General features: G+C 40.0%; 1 protein-coding gene across 28 annotated transcripts in view; it reads left to right on the forward strand.

Annotated features, from left to right (window-relative positions):
* Positions 1 to 16783, forward strand: part of SNAP91 (synaptosome associated protein 91) — a 72655-nt gene that overhangs the window by 31712 nt on the left and 24160 nt on the right. For 19 of the 28 annotated variants that reach the window (XR_011725354.1, XM_071741432.1, XM_071741431.1 and 16 more), the window contains exons 10-15: positions 4013 to 4083; positions 5417 to 5444; positions 7473 to 7582; positions 8857 to 8957; positions 13838 to 13852; positions 13998 to 14168. Coding sequence is in view for 25 of the 28 variants with exons in the window: in XM_071741432.1 (XP_071597533.1) it covers positions 4013 to 4083; positions 5417 to 5444; positions 7473 to 7582; positions 8857 to 8957; positions 13838 to 13852; positions 13998 to 14168 (496 nt within the window). In the remaining 3 variants the exon portion in view is untranslated. The remainder of the gene's footprint in view (positions 1 to 4012; positions 4084 to 5416; positions 5445 to 7472; positions 7583 to 8856; positions 8958 to 13837; positions 13853 to 13997; positions 14169 to 16783) is intronic. The other 9 variants (XM_071741435.1, XM_071741439.1, XM_071741446.1 and 6 more) reach the window with 4 other exon arrangements.

A 16783-nucleotide genomic window follows, 5' to 3' on the forward strand; every position in this document is an offset into this window, starting at 1 on the left:
CACCTGACTCTGTACTGCCAGGGCTCTTTTTTAACACGGTCCGGTCAGTCATGAACTAAGTCCTTGAAACAGAACTTGTCTAATGAAATATCCTTTATAAATTCCTGTAGCACTTTTATCTGCTTCCCCTTGTGTTGCATCAGCCTGCTGGAGAGGCTTCCTGCTGGGACTGCACAAGCCCTGTTCTGCACCATCAGTCAGTGCTGCACTTGCTCAGTGACACTTTAGTTACTGCTACCTGGGGGTCTCTTTCACCTCATGAACAGCCCTTTAAAATAGAAAGGAATTGTTCAGCTGTAAGTGACCTACAATCATCTAGCCCAGCTGCCTGACCACTTCAGTGGTCTTAAGCCATCCCTCATAGCTGTATTGTCCCAAAAGCTGCTGCCATGACTCACTTGCTGAGGCTAATCTGCAACATGCTGTAGACTGTGCATAAGACCTAGGCAGTGTATTACAGGGAGAAATAATTAAAAGGTGGATATTAAAACTGAATTTCAGATAAGTAATAAATTATCATATATATAGATAAAAAAAATAAGTGTGTGTATATATATATATATATATATATACATACTTTTCTAAAGCAATAATCAGTTGTATCGTAGAAACAGAATGATTTAGGTTGTGCCCAAAGACTCTCTAGTTACAACCTCCCACTAGACCAAGTTGCTCAAAGCCCCATCCAACCTGGCCTTGAACACTTCTGTGGATACAGCATCCACAACATCCCTGGGCAATGACAAGTTTTTTTGTGTTAAGACTTGATGTGTGTACATACTCTGTAAATCAAAAAAAGTGGTCACAGTACTGAAATAGGAGGTGATAGTTGTCATCTTTGCTTTCAAGGTTTTGGAAGATGGAGACTCATCTTGGCAGCTAAAGAGTTTGGTTCATTTTTATTTATTAACAATTCTTAAATACCATTTTCTCCACAAATATCAAGGGGGGAATCCATATCTGACATTCCCCCATAATGCTAACCAATAGACTAATCTAATTTTGAAGCAGCATCTAGAAGAAATTAAGCAATATTCAGAACTGCCAATTGGATACTAGATAATATTTAATTTTGCAAGTCTGCGTCTGTGTAGAAATTTTCTGAAGCTTCCTCTGTGAATTCTTCTTACTAGATGAATGTCATGTTAGCTTATTGGCTTTTAAGAAACCTTTGAGTAAAATATTGGGAAGCTAGTTAAAGTGTATAAGGTTGCAGTTGCTAAAAGGAAATAATAGTGGAAATATATTTTGTAAATGGCTTTCTACTTGCATGTTTAAGTAACTACAACTTGCTTCTTATATCAGAGCCTTCTTGAATATGTAGAAGTCTTAGTCTTTTTTTTTTCAGGAAGTGAGAGCCTTTTCTCATGTTTTTCTTGCTGCTGGAAAAGTCTGGTAACAAAATTGTATTTAACCACATTCTTTCATGTCCTCAGATTAGTTGAAAATTTCTAAATATGCCTCTAAAACAGCAGTAATGGTTAAAATGTTTCTGCATTGCATGTGTAGGTGGGACGTCAAGCCATCCTTTAAAGATTATTTTTTTTTTTTAACATCTACAATTTCTGTCTGAGTTACTTTATTGTTCAGTTTTAATGCCCAAATCAATATGCCCACCCTATACTCTAAATACACTTAGCTGTGCATTGGTACTAGCAGGTACTAAGCATCCAGAAATAGCTGATGTAGCCAGCCAGCTACTGTTCAGCATACTGTTAATCAGAGCACTGGGCAGTCTGTTTTCAGGCATCACAAACTGATTTTCTGATGCATATGGATGTCCTGAAATTAAAGACATTATGAAAAACACTCTAGGTATTGCTGTTGGGAATTGTGGTTGGTCTGAAAGAGACTGAAGGGAATTCCCTTTTTAAAGATACCATCATTGAACTGGTAACCCCGATGAAATACCTGACCATTATATGCTACTGAATTTCTCAAGGGTTTCCTCCTTGCTTGTTGATGCAGAATTTTATTTATCTGTACTCTATTCTAATAGTGGAGTAGCTAAGCACACTTGTTTTAATTTACTACTAGTTTTCCTCTCTACCATTGTAAGAGCAAGTGCATGCTTTGGGCATATCGCCTGACCACAAAAAGGTTGCTTAAAATAAAACGTAAGATCAGAGAGGTTTGAAAAAGCTTAGGTTTTTTAGGTGTCAAAAATAGTCATGCTGAATTTTGAGTTACCTGCTGAGTTCAGTAACCTGTGCCTGGCTGCCATATTGAGAAGGAAAAGTTCTAAGTTTTTTTGTGATGTTGGGAGTCTCAAACCAAAGGTAGCTGCTTCTGGGGGCACTGGAAAAGACTTCTAGTTTGTTTTGTCCAGGCTGCAAACATCACAGAATCACAGAATTGTCGTGGTTGGAAAAGACCTCTAAGATCACTGTGTGCAATGGACAACATCCCCTCTCACCACTCCTGCCCCAAAATAAAATAAAATCTCTTTCACCATGCCCACTAGAGCGTGTCCTGAAGTGCCTTAGCTACATGGTTTTTCAGTACCTCCAGGGGTGATTCTATGGAGGCTCCAGCACCTCTCTGGGCAGCCCATTCCAATGCCTGACTACTTCCTCAGTAAAGAAACTCTTCCTAATATCTAGTCTAAACTTCCCCTGGTCCAACTTGAGGCCCATTTCCTCTAGTCCTGTGATTATTTACTTGAGAAAAGAGGCCAGCACCCACCTGCCTACAGCCTCCTTTCAGGTAGCTGTAAAAAGCAATAAGGTCTTCCTCAGCCTCCTCTTCTCCAAACGAAACATTCCTAATTCCCAATTCCCTCAGCCTCTCCTTGTAGGGCTTGTTCTCCAGACCCTTCACCAGCTTGGTTGCCCTTCTCTGAACTCACTCCAGCAGCAAAATCTCTTTCTTGTAGTGAGGAGCCCAGAACTGAACACAGTACTCGAGGTGCAGCCTCACCAGTGCTGAGTGCAGGGACACAGGGATCACTTCCCTTCTCCTGCTGCCCACACTGTTACTGGTACAAGCCAGGATGCTGGTGGCCTTCTTGGCTACCCGGGCACACTGCTGGCTCATGTTCAGCTGGGTGTCAACCAGCTCCCCCAGGTTCTTTTCTTCCTGGCAACTTTCTAGACACTTCCTCAGGCCTGTAGCGTTCCATGGAGTTGTTTCAACCAAAATGCAGGACCTGTCACTTGGCAACCTTGTGAAAATTTGCCTCAGGCCATTGATTCAGCCTCTCCAGATCCCTCTGCAGAGCCTTCCTACCCTCAAGCAGATCAACACTCCCACTCAACTTGGTGTCTGCAAATGTGCTGAGGAAGCACTCTATCCACTTATTGGGATTGTTGGTAAAGGTACTGAACAAAACTGAGACCCCAAAACTGAGCCCTGGGAACACCACCTGGTGAAAGTCTGCCAACTAGATTTAACTTCATTGACTACAACTCTCTGGTCCCCATACAGCCAGTTTTTAACTCAGGAAGGATTGCACCTGTCTGTGTCATGAGCCCCCAGCTTTTGTGGGAGAATGATGTGGGAGACAGTGTTAAAGGTTTCCTAGAGCCCAGGTGGACAACATCCACGGCTTTTCCCTTGTCCACTATGTGGATCACCTGGACATAGATTGAAATCAGGTTGGTCAAGCAGGATCTAACCTTCTGGTCATGAGAGCTGTGCAGGGTCTGACTAAAAGCAAAGGTGAAAGGATGGCCTTGAACCTGTTAGTCTTTTAATTGACCCTATGGATGCTGGTGCTGTTGTCAATGTTAAACACTGACTCAGGGCATGATCAGCAGCACATCCTGGGTTTAGGCTTCAGAAGCTGTATAGGAGAGGTAAATGTTTTCTCTCTGTAAATTTGGATACAGTATTATCTTTCAAAATCTGTCTGAATACTTCTGGCATGGAAAAACACTGTTTTGACAAAGGTGTAAATGAAAAAACAGCATGAGCATGCACCTGGTGAACTTCAGGAAAGCTGGTGCTTGATTTCAAAGTGTTGTTAGATTAATGCATTGCATTTAGAAGTGTTTTTCTCTTTGCTTTCAAGGCTCCCAGCAGTCTCATGGAAACCCTTGAGCAACATCTAAACTCACTGGAAGGAAAAAAACCTGGCAACAAGTAGGTATATGTTGTACCATGTATCAAGGCAAAACACTAACAGTGTGGGACTGGGTGATGTTTAGGTCTGCCTCCCTGAACCTTCTTTTGTCACTTAGCTGGAAAATAAGCTGTAGTAAGACTAGGGTTTTCCTTCCCTTTCCAAGTTGTCTTAATGGTAGCCTTTTTCTTACTGAGGATGGGGGAAAATGACATGCTAAACAACTAGACACTGTAGTTAATTGAAATTAACTACAGAAAACAGGAAGGAAATACTTTTCCCTGCTGCTAAAGCTTTTATCACTAGAACTATTTTTGTTTTCTAATGGCTTTGCATCTTCTTATTAGATACTTGTCATGGCTAAGTGTAGTAAGGATTAAGCTAAACCTGTGTTTTTTTCTTTTACTGTTGCTTTCCTTGATATCTAGTGAAGGGTAAGTACATATGTTTACATATCACTTGCATGCAGATATAGTTGTTTTCTTAAGATGGCTTGAACAAGTAGAAATAGGAATCTTCTTGAAATCATACCTAAACTGTTGCTTGCTTTTGTGTATAGCCCTGAAGTTATTCTAGGTAATTTCTGGTTTAGCTCCATATCTACTAATCAGTTCTACAGCTTCTAGGACTTAACCGACTCAAGTAACCTATAGGATGGATGCTAATTCAGTACCTGCAGTTTTTATGTTAATTCATCCTTACATCTCTTAGATCAAGGCAGCTCTGGTAATATGTAGCAGTATTTTCATGCCTCATAATAAAAGTAAACAAATGCCCTGATGATTTAACTTCTGATTAAAGCTTTGTCAATATGATTTCCTTGCACGTAGGAGAACTTTGTTTGACCTTTCTGTTTCTACGCTTTTAAAATATCACTATTTTGAAATAACTCTGCCTTCCTGTAAATGAGCAGTTGTCTTTAAATATTTGCTGACATGTTCTCAGAAGACTTATGCTTCACCACCACTTCTGTATTGGTCTTACTCTGCTGCTGTTGCATGATTTTATAATATGGTGATGTCTTGCCCCAGAAACAGTTTCCTGATGGCATCTGTAGGCCCTAGTGCAAGACACTTGCATGCATCTCTGCCTTTCCTCCATTTAGCAGAGCTTATTAAAATGGAAGAATAATTCTGTGATCCCAATTAGCCTAAAAGCTTTGAAGTAACAATTTGCATTCCTTGTCTAAAGCAATGGATAGAAGTTTGAGAAATGGGGAGGGCACGTGAGTGTAGAGACCTTTAGAAAGCTGTCATTCTTAGCTTTTGGTCTTTTTGCATGAGTTTTGATGACCAGAAACATAATTTCCAAAAATATACTGAAATGCCACTTCCCTTTTTTTTCCCCCCCTAGATCTGGGGCTCCTTCTCCTCTGAGCAAGGTAAATATGCCAGTTGCTGAACTAGTCAATTCTTGTTCAGGTGATATGCTTTAGAACATCTTAAGGGCATAAAGAATTAAATTTCCATTTCCTAATCTGCATTTTAGACTTTGTCACCTAGGCTCTACCTAATTGATAAAATTACATTTTTTAATTGTTTTGTAAATAGTGGCCCCAGAAATGCTTCTCACTGATTTGAAGAGCTATGGTGTTTATACCAGTGCAGGATGTTTAGCAGCTCTACCAGGATTTGATGGTCATGCTTTGTGAAAGCATAGAAGATACATGTATCTTTATTTCAGCTTTTTTTTTTTTTTTTTTTTTTTTTTAATTAATCCTCATGTCAGTAGGAAACTTCATCCTGTTTCTCATCCAAGTTCTGCACTCCATTTCCACCTTCCTTAAGAGGAAGTTCTAAGTCTCAAAATCACGTTCATGTAAAAAGTGAGGGCGAAAACTTTTATCTGATGGTTTTCAGAATTGGTGTTGATTGATGAGGATGCTCACCTTATTCTAAAACAAGAGTTGCTAGTGAAAACAAGTTTGAGTGTGAGATAAACTAATGGTTTTAGTAATAATAGTTCCTTGCATCCCTCAAGCATTGCCAGGTGCCACAGTTCTGTGTCTAATAATGGGTGCTGGGCAAGAAAAACTCAGTGAAAACCTCTGAATCTGAGGGAGACAGTTCAGTAGTTGATGCTGGTGAAAGCTCTTAAATTTCTTTTCAAAAACCCCTCTTTGAAACAAACAGGGGGTTGGAACTAGACAATCTTTAAGGTCCTTTCCAACCAAAACCATTCTATTATTCCAACTCTTTTGTCTAATACTCTAGCAGTTAGTGAGGCCAATGTGATGGTTCAGAAAGTGTTCTTACAACTTCAAGCAACACCCTGTTCCCTGATTTACATTAATTTGGTCCAGCCTAGTCTCAAACCTTAGTAAAGAATTGAGAGTCTAGAGAGTTTACATCCATCTCCTGGAGTTATGCTGATGGCATGATTGTAGCAGAACTCAGAAGAAAGCAGCTTCAAATTTCCCATTCTTTTTCTTTCTTGAAATGGGTCAGAACAGCTACTGGTACTAAACACAGGACTTGGTTTTGCTCATTCAGAAAAGTATTGGGAGCATGTGAGATGTTTTAACAGAGCTTATAGTATCTTTTAGAAATAAGTTGACATTCTTCAAGTAACTCGAGTCTTAGGATGCACAGAAGAGCTGCAATAAACTTTTCCAAGTGTTTGTCTTCACCATAATTAAGACATCCTTACCTAGAACTGGAGGAGCTAATGAAACAAAATCATAGCCTGAGCTATGATGTCTTTTATAACTTGCCAAGAATTTAAGTTAGCACTGGTGGTTGCTCTTAAAATCTCATCAGCCTCTAAGTTTGCATGCATGCTTAACTTAGTTTCTAATTTCTTTTCTCCCACCACTTCTATGATTATGGTACTGTTGTGGACTGTTTTTTCATTCCACAGACAAAATGAAGGCTCTGACAGGTGTAGAAACAAACCCACAGAAATACTTTGCTCCTCCTATCTCCAGGATAATCCTAAAACTGAGAGGAGGGAGTCTGCTGGGGGGCAAACTATTTTCTTGGGACTTGCTGAGAATCCTTTGACACATGGGAACTGTTAGTTAACCTAACTGGGATTTTAAAAGGCAGATAAAAGGCAACTTCAGATAACAAGTGTGAGTTAGTTGCCTGGATGTTGGGTGACTCTTGAACCCAAGGGACTAAAGCTTGCATGAGGCTGACTGCTGGTGCCTGCTTGCATTCAGAGCCCCTGCAATAGGCATTTCCTCTTGAGCCAGGCTTTGCTAGGTGGAGTCATTTGGGATTTTCTCAGCTCCACTGCCCTCTGAAAACTTAGCCCAGTCTTCCTTAAATTCTCTGAAAGCAGGGAGAAACTGCCAATAAGACAACCTGATGTCAAAGTTGGATTTTTTGTAATACGTGAAGCTGTACATGGGTTGCTTGTGGAGAAATGCTGGTATATTGACTGTGTATTTAAAATATTTCTCCAGTCTTCTCCAGCCACAACTGTTACATCTCCTAGTTCTACTCCAGCAAAAACTATTGATACATCTCCTCCAGTTGATCTTTTTGCAGCTTCATCTACAGCTGCTCCAGTCAGGTAAGTTAAAAAATCTATTTGAGTTACTGATCTTGATGCAAATGCCAAAGTCACACTCATGCTAAGAAGCTGGTCTGCAACATTTTGCTTACTTTTCAGATAGTATACATCAGTACTGAATATATTGTTCTACCAGGACTGATCGCAAAAGAGTTTTAACATAAAAACCCAAAACAACAGACCAAACCAAACAAAATAACAAAACCCCCAAAAACCCAACCAACCAACCAAAAAAAAACCCCAAAACAAACAAACCCAAAAAACCCCCTAAGACAAAGAACAGTAGTTACCCTGATTTGCTTTCAGTGTTTTAATGGTGGTGTACTATTCAGCATAAACTTTTATCTGCATAGACTGAAGTAATGTGCAAATGTAAAGTAGTCTTTGCCAGTCTTCAGTATTTTGCTTGTAAAACTGCTGATTTAAGATTCCTTTTTCTTGTTGTTCAAATTAAGTAATAAGGCACAAAAGTAATGAACTTTTGAAGGTTAAAATAAAAAATAAATGTGACCAGTGAGAAAGTCTGAACCTTGATTTCAAGTCAAAACCAGAGCAAAATCACTGTTGCTCATCGTAATGAACAGAAATTAATGAACTCTAGACTTACAAAAGTTCTAAGCTTGACCCAGAAGTCTGAAGGCATGGCTAACTTCAGTTAGATGTCAGATGAAATACTTCATGGAAGAAAAGCTTCTACTGTTTATTATTTAAGTGTTCTAAATGAAGAAGACCTTATTTCCTAAGCAAATACCTGGCTGGATTAAGCCACAGAAGTTTTATGAACTCTCTTCTACCTAATGCTTATTTATTGCCTGTAAGTGCAGGTTTTTTGCATTCTGACAAATATTGAAGTATCATAAAGCTATTTTCAGTCACAGCGATTATTTGCTGTGTTCTTTGGGACCACCTGAGATTTTGGGTTTTGGTTTGGGTTGTATTTTGGTAGGTTTTTTGTTTGTTGGTTTTTGGTGGTGTTTTTTTCTTTTAGGACTGTAGAAGTCTCATAGATCTGTTACAATTTCAATATCAAGTAATGGAAGTAAGTTAAATTCCCATGCAGGGGTGAAATGTATTCTTGGCCCTTACTGCAGTAGGGCCAAGAATAGAGATGTTTATGGCCACTGCTCTAATCCCAAGGCCTGAAAAAAATTTCTCTTGAGGGTTTCATCCAAACTAAGGATTATTCCCTCATTCCAGTCATAAATATTGTTTTTAAAACTTTATTAAAATGAGTTAATTCCTCCAGTATTTAGATCTCTCCCTTTGCTTGGCAGCTCTTCCAAACCATCTAGTGATCTTCTGGATCTCCAGCCGGATTTTGCTGCTACTGGGCAGGCAGCTCCAGCAGCGCCTGCAGGAGCCACTTCATGGGGAGGTAGAGAAAGAAAGTGCACTCTCAGCCCATCTCCTTCTGGGCTACATCTTCTTGCCTGGCTGAACTGAAACCTGGCTCTTCTCTGCTAGCACAGGATGTCCCCAACTCACCCCCAGGCTTCTGCTGACTTGACAGTCAGGCATCCCTTTGCAGCACAAGGCTACTCCTTTTTCCAGGGATATGCATAATGGTTTAAGCTGCTTAGAAGGGCCTGACTGCAAAGCTGAGGGGAGCCAGGATTATGTGACTAAAAGTGAGCAGGAAGAGGGGGGGATGGCTGAAGGTGAACAGGTAGGGTGGGCACTTAAAAACAGGAGAAGTTAGAAGTGTTCATGTGCTTATTGGCAAGTTGAGGGCAGAAAGCAACACACCTGTTCATAAAAAAAACAACCCCAGAGATCAGTAGAGGAAGAATAAAATATACCTTTTAAAACAAAAATGCATTGAAAGCCAGTGGTGGCAAATTACTTCTGCTGCAGGTGTGTTTACTTCCTAAGATCCTTAATGTATTTCATTGAAATATTCCTCACCAGCTTAGCATAATAATATAAAAGTAGAAGGCTGGCTGCTTTTCAAACAGCTCTCTGAAATCTGAGCTCTGTGGTGAACTGAGCCTCTTGTCCCAGGCAGCACTAACAGCTGGTGATCTGAAGAGGACTTCAATAAATATAGGTAATGTTCACTCCTGTCCTGTGAAGATGAGGAATTAGGCCAGTAAATGTGATTTAATTTACAGTTATAAACCCACTGTGGTGTAATCTTAAGAGCTCTTCACTTGTGTGGCAGCTTAGTGAACTCAGCAGCCCTCTCAGAGCAGAAATGCTGCACTGAGTCATGCTGACTCTGCTATGAATGCTAATACTTGAGTACTAGTGGCTTCTGCATTCCTTAACTTTAGCTCATTAAAATGACATTGTGTATCAGCCCCTTCAGTATAAGAGGTTAGCTATGGCTGTCATGTAGACTGTGTTTTGCATATTCCTATTTAATCTGTGAATTTAATATCTTTTTGCAGCAGTGTCAGTTTTATTAAATGCAATCTTACTCAGAAAGCAAGACCAAAGAGTCCTCTATTCTAGGATGCTAGGAAATAATTATTTTATAATATTAGACTGAATCCTGTTTGTCTTGCTGTTTTACTACCAAGTACTGAAACATAAGCCTTTGAGGTGTTTGATAGTGCTCAGGCCTCTCGGCTAACTTTTTAAAGCAGTTGCTCATTTATGCAGAGTAAACAGCCATTAATGTTGTAAAATATTGATTTGCATTGTAATTGAAAGCTGATTTATTTGGGTTTTTTTTGCTTTGCTCTTTTGGGCAAAGTGCATGTAGTTTAGAACTTAAATTTTTTTATTCTTCTGAATTACTGAAAACTTTAAAATTGACTAGCACCTAGTCCTCTCATTCCACAATGGAAAAGAAAAGATATCTTTATTTTTTGTTTGGATTATTGCTAAACTCATCAAGTCTTATTAACCTCATTAGTCTTATCGTGCAGAATAGCATTTTGGTAACTTAGTAAGCTTCAAGTGTGTCTGCTTTACTGCTGGCAGGAGTCCAGGTGTGAAGGTGTGATGACCTATTACTGCACTGTAATCTTACCTTTTCTTTTTTTCCCCTTTTTTAAACTCTTAATTGCCAAATACTGTGTCAGACATGCATAAAGTGAGAAATGGAATGGCTTTGTTTTGAAAATACTGAAATTTCCATTAGTGTTTTACCTGGTAATGAGGAAAACTTTGAGCCTGTGGTAAGGGTGTTTTTTTTAAACAAAATCTGCAGGATGAAAGGGGCAGTCATTATAAATTGCGCAGTCTCATAGGTACTAGAAAGCCTTCTAATTAAGAAAGTGAAGCTACGTCAGGAATACTGCATCTAGTTCTCAGCTATCCTGCTTAAGGGAGAGGGATTTGTCAGAAGGTTACCAGTATTCCAGGGATCTAGAGAACATCTCTGCACAGAGATGTTGAGGGAGCTGGGCCTCTGTCATCTGGCAGGGAGGCTAAATGGGGGGCTCTTAATAGCAGCCTACAACTGTTTGAAGGGCAGTTACAGAGCAGAGCCAAAATTTCTTGGAATATGTTACTTGCTTATAATGAAGGGTAATAACAATAGATTGCAGCTGCAGAGGTGATTGGACATGAAGAAAAAGTTATTTTACTTGGAGGGTGGAACAGTACTGGATCATATATATCCCTGATGTGAGCTAGTGGGACTCTCCATTCCTGGAGATTTTTCAAGAATTGATTAGGCAAAGCCATGACTGCTCTGGTCTGATGTTGGCTGTAATTTTGTTGTGGGCAGGAAGCTGGACAAGATGACCTTCCTTCCACCCAAGACTTTTGGGAGAATGTGTTACAGTGCCTCCTTGCTACCTGAGCTTCTTCCTTACCCGCAGCACTCTGCAAGTTAATGTGAGAGTGTTCATGAGAAAGAAGTAGGGAGAGAAGAATTGCTGCAGTTCAGAATAGCTAGGAAAATGTGAATACCAAATATTTCAAGATGGAGAATCAAAACTCTCTTTAAATGTCACATAAACCTCAGGAATAAGTGTCACCAATAAAAAAAACGCAACCCTTCTTTCTCAGTCTCACTGGCAGTGCAGTCTCTATGTATTCTGGCCCACTCTGTGCATTCAGTATAGTGCACTGGATATTTAATGGTACCTGCAGTACACTATATTTTGTATGCTCAGTATATGTCCAAATGTAACAAATTATCGTGGAAATGAACTATAAATTGAAAATCTACACTTCAGTGCTCAACTGGCACGATGGAGGTAGGGTAATACATTCCCCTCAGCATACTGCAAGGTGAATGTGAACAGAGGCATTTGGCAGGCAAGCTAGACTGTAGTATTACAAAAAATACAGTAGGCCAAATTCTGCATCCTTGTGAGGGCTGACTCTTGGATATAAAAGCAAATTGAATTTCTGCTCTGAAGTACTTTGCCATGTGCCTTAGAACATGGATTTGCTATTAGTATTGTTACTTTAATATTACTTTACAATAAAGCATTAGTTTTAATCCTTCCCCTATTTAAAAGTAAGTGCAGATTGCCATGCTGGATAATTGTCATTTCACTGTACTGTGATTGCTAACATACCTGAATAGCAGAAATGCGTTGAAAAATAAGCTGATAGAAGGTAAAAGTTTGCCAACAGTTGTTTATTTCAAGTCTAGCAGTGAGACATCCACCTGGCGTGCAGTAATGAGATACCAGAGTGCTGCATTTTTAATACACTTACACTCTTTCAGAATTCTATTTTGACTTGCCTCAGCTTGTGCAGTCAGCTTCAAGCAGAGTTCTCCCAAGGAGCCAATTACAAAAGTACCTACATGAGGTTGCTTGGTTTTTAACAGATGTTGTAAAATAAAGACAAACTTGTGAAGACTGAGCTGTGCTTGCTCAGCGTGTTGTGCTTTTTATGTGCTGACCCACAGCAAAGCATCTGGATTCTCTCCTTTGCTGTTCAGTGTGGATCAGATGAACTCCTGACCCTGTTAGGTGTACAATTAATCTAGGACCAACACAGAGCTACAGGTTAATAAATAGGTAGTTGTGCTCAGACTGTTCTAACTGCAGTACAAAACTGTTACAGGCAAAACTGGTTAGTTTTCAGGGTTTTATAACTTAGAATTGGTTTTGTTGGGTTTTTTTGTGTGCGTATAGTCAAAGCTTCCTTCTTTCCCTTTGGGCTCTACCTGACACCAAAATGTAGGAAAGTCTATCATTAAAGATGCTTCAGTAGCCTCTAAAAAGAGTTAAACCAAAGTTGGAACAGAGCCAACCTGCTCCTGCTGTCATCTGTATTCCTCCAAACAAGTACAGAGTTGGTTAGCTGCTCTCCTATTTTTTAATTATTTTGGTTTTTGCTAAACAGTTATCTCAAATACAAGAACCACAGTCTTTCTGCCTCTAAGAATATAGCTGGGGCAGTAGGGATGCCATGAATTGTATCCTGAAGTAATTTAATGCTGTATTTGCAAGCTGTTCTCTGCTTGACTGCCCTGGCTTCAGTGCCAGTTTTGTGAAGATTTCTAGAGCTGATGGGTGGATCACAACAGCTCACTTTGGCAGAGCAGTAAGCTGAAATCTGCCTATGTTTAATGACCATAACGCTGATTTTTTGGCTGCTTTCTGTCAACTTTGGTCTAGAAAATACTTGCAACTATGCAGAATTATCTGGAGATTCTCTGTGGTATCTGAGTATATTTTGCTAATAGCTTCCTGGTTTAAATAAGCTTCAGCTGTGCCTGTTTGCTGTACTTGCACTGGGGTTCCTTGGGGCTCACTCTTCCCATGGTTGCTTTCTCTTGGTGCTTTTAGGCCCAGAAATTGCATTTAACATTTTCAGTATTCTCAGGGCATTATTAGCTATTCATAAACCTGAAAGAAGTCTACCTACTCCTGATGTAGCTGTTTGGCACAGCTAAGCCAAATGCAGGAGTGACCTAACACACTGGTTAATTGAGTTTCTAAAGAAGCAATTTTTGGCTTGACCATGGGGTAGGAGACTTTCTTTTCAAACCTTACAGGTCCCTTCTTGGTTCTCTGTTGCAGTTTAAGAAAAGAAAACCAGTTGCATAAAACAGAAGGGATAAATATTGTGCCTAATGTTGCTGATTAGATATTGAGGAACTTAGATACATGAAACCTATGTATTGGTTTTGTCTCCAATAGCTCACTATTAAACACAGTGAGCTTTGTCATGTAACAGAAGCTGCTTGAATGTTGGAAAATCAAGTAGAGGAATTACGTTTAACCTAGGCATGTCACTTAGAGAATGAACATGTGGCTAATGAACATCTTCAATCTGGCAGTTCTACTAATTGGTGTGTTTCTTTACTCTGCTGTCATATTAATGGACAATCACTAGACCTCTTGGGAGAGGGTGAGTACTGCTTTTGATTTCTAAGACTTTTGAATGTTAAGACTTCTTACTAAACGCTCCATCTTTCTGGAGCTGAGTGATTGTGGTCTCTCTCCCTCTTCCCCTTACTTTTCCTCTTTGGTCTTCATTACATGGTTGCATATAGATAATCTGGCTGCACTTTCCGGTGTTACCTCTGAGCCACAGATTTCAGATCCATTTGCCCCAGAGCCCAGCACAACTACTGCTGCAACTACTGATACTACAACTACTTCAGCTCCTGCTGCTACAACTACAACTGCTCCTGCTGCCACTGCTGAAGTGGATCTCTTTGGAGGTTAGTTTGGTTGCCCTACTGCTCTGTGACAGCTTGATGAAGCAATATTGAGTTCAGTTATTATAATCTAATTAATGATGCCAGAGGTGCCTGTGTGTTGGATTCTAGATGGAACAGGAAACATAAACTGGCCAGTTACCTGTTTGTCTGCAGTGCTTTTTTGCTGATAGGCTCCTCTGCACATATATGGAAATGGAAAACTGTATATGCTAAAGGCTGAGTTATATTATGGTTGAACTAAGCTAAGAACTTGAGTTTCCAGGTCCACACTGGTGTAAGCAGGTATTCTTTCCACATTATTCAGTAACTATGCACTGTGCTACAATTTCTGGGGAAAGCAGTTGTGCTTTCATAGTTATTGCACTGGAGAGGGTAGACATGGCATTTTCCTGCCCCTTCACTACATGTCACATTTGAGCTGTGTTGTGTTTCTTTTGGATCTTTCCTGTAAATATGGTGTTGAGATAGCTGAAATTACTATATTGCCACATTCTTGAGTCTGAGTTGTATTTACCATAGCAGTAACAGTAAATTGAAGTGGCAATGAAGTGTGCCAACTGTATAACTAATGTATAGGAAACATGGCTTAGTTATGCTCTTTCAGTCTCTAATATTAGCTTCTAACCTCTTGAGTGAGAATGAAATCCCCCCCGGTGTGTTTTCTTGTCACTCCCATGGAGTAGGAGGCTTCTCAAGAGCATGTCAGAAATTACTGCTGCTTTTCAACACTCTACCAGGCCAGGTTAATGGATAAATACTCTGATCTGCAAACTACAAACATTTTTGAGGCTACCTGACCTGCATACTTCCATTATGGATTACTTACCATGTGTACTTCCAGCATGACACTGGATGTCAGGAATCAGTAGCAGCTCACTTGCTCTCAAAGCTGAATTCCACTGAGTTCTCTGTGTGTGTTTATCTATCACTTCTAGTGCTAGGAGTGCTGGAGAAGCCCCATACATAGACAGTTTGACTGTGAAGGTGTTTCCTGAAGACTTAAAGTTCCTAATTAGAAGGTTTGTTTAGGACCAACTTCAACAGATTGCACCAAGATATCCCAAATAAAATTGATAAGCTGTAAGAACAGGAGTACAACTGCTACCTGCTACTTCTCCTTTTAAAGATGGACAATAGGCCAAGTGCCCCAGGAACAAGCAGTTCAGAAGGAATTCTAAAATTGTTGTGGGCAGCAGTTCTGGACACCATGAGGAGCAAGAGAGTCTGATACTCACTGCTTGCAGAAGCCAAGACCTGTGCTTATTCACATCCCTGCAGATGCACAGTGTGTGTAACTTCTGGCCTCCAGGCACTGAGGTTAAGCCAGTCTGGGATACAGCACCTCCAAATTGCACTATTAATTTAGCAGAGTTAAAAGTTTAGTATTTTTTTTTTTAATTAAAGATAGTTAAATGACTAGAAGTCCCCATAAACTTGGAACAGGATTAGAAAAACACCTTGTTACTCTCTCGCTACTACATCAGCAACTTGTACCTTTTTTCTTTTTCCTACCTTTTTCCACTATTCTGTGCCTGAAAAAATTGGCTGATATCAAATCAAGTATCTACTGCCATGTTTATAAATTGGGAAGAGCTGGATGGTTTTTAGTTTCTGGAAATTTAACTTACCATTAGATTACCTAGTGGCACACGTTAAGAAGTAGAATTACCTTCATTCTCCAGTGTGGGAAGGATTTTACTTCTGCAGTATCCAGACTTCAGTGACTTGGTCTTTTTTTTTAAAAGAATGTGTTTTGTTGCTCAAATGCTATAAATCTCCAATGGATTGTCTATTAGTTGAATAATGACTCTTTCCTGGAACACTTCTGGAAGAAGCAAGGTTTTTATTTACAATAGCATTAAGTTTCTGAATCTGAAAACCTCTAGTTTTCAAGAAAAATGTCTGAACACACTTGACAGTGAAGGTAATTTTGCAGTGCACTCAAGGCACCCACAGACCTGACCCTTTTAAGATTTTGGAGCCTATATTGAACTTTCGTCTCCCTACTCACTGGGCTTTTTGTTTCTTCTCTGATTTCATTTGGTTTGTTTTCTTTTTTCTGAGGCCACTGCTCTAAGTGATGTCCCATACTAACATTCTCTGTTACTTTAAGGTTTACATCCAGTGCAAGAAGCATTAGTTTTTGGGCATACAGGGCTTCCTTCCAGCTTTTGCAGTGCTGGACATGCTAAAATTTTATCTCAAGTAGGTGTTTGACCTTTGAGGTCTGCTAGAGGTGCAGTCTTCAGGGTCACCTTAACTTTTTGCAGCTTGCCAGATCTTAGTTGCTTCACATGGTTCCTTGTGGGGAGGTGTGGTAGGGGAAAGCACAGGAGTGGTGATCTCAGGAGAGAATGGAGGGAGTCTGCAGGGAGGAATAGCTGGGAAGGAAGCTGAAAACTTCAGGAGAAAAGCAGCAAAGCTGATGGAAGAAGCAGGTGAGGAGACTTTGCAGGAGTGGCTTTCTTGCCACTGTTGCTTTCTTGCACCATATCCCAGGTACTTGAGCTGATAGGAGCCTGCATGCTGCCTATGACAGATTTGTCTTTAAGAGGAAAAGCAGCTCTGCATTATGTCCTCATCTCTAACGTGGTCTTGGAAGGCAGATGAGAAAT

Source organism: Heliangelus exortis, chromosome 3 (assembly GCF_036169615.1).
Source record: "Heliangelus exortis chromosome 3, bHelExo1.hap1, whole genome shotgun sequence".
Lineage (NCBI taxonomy): Eukaryota > Metazoa > Chordata > Aves > Apodiformes > Trochilidae > Heliangelus > Heliangelus exortis.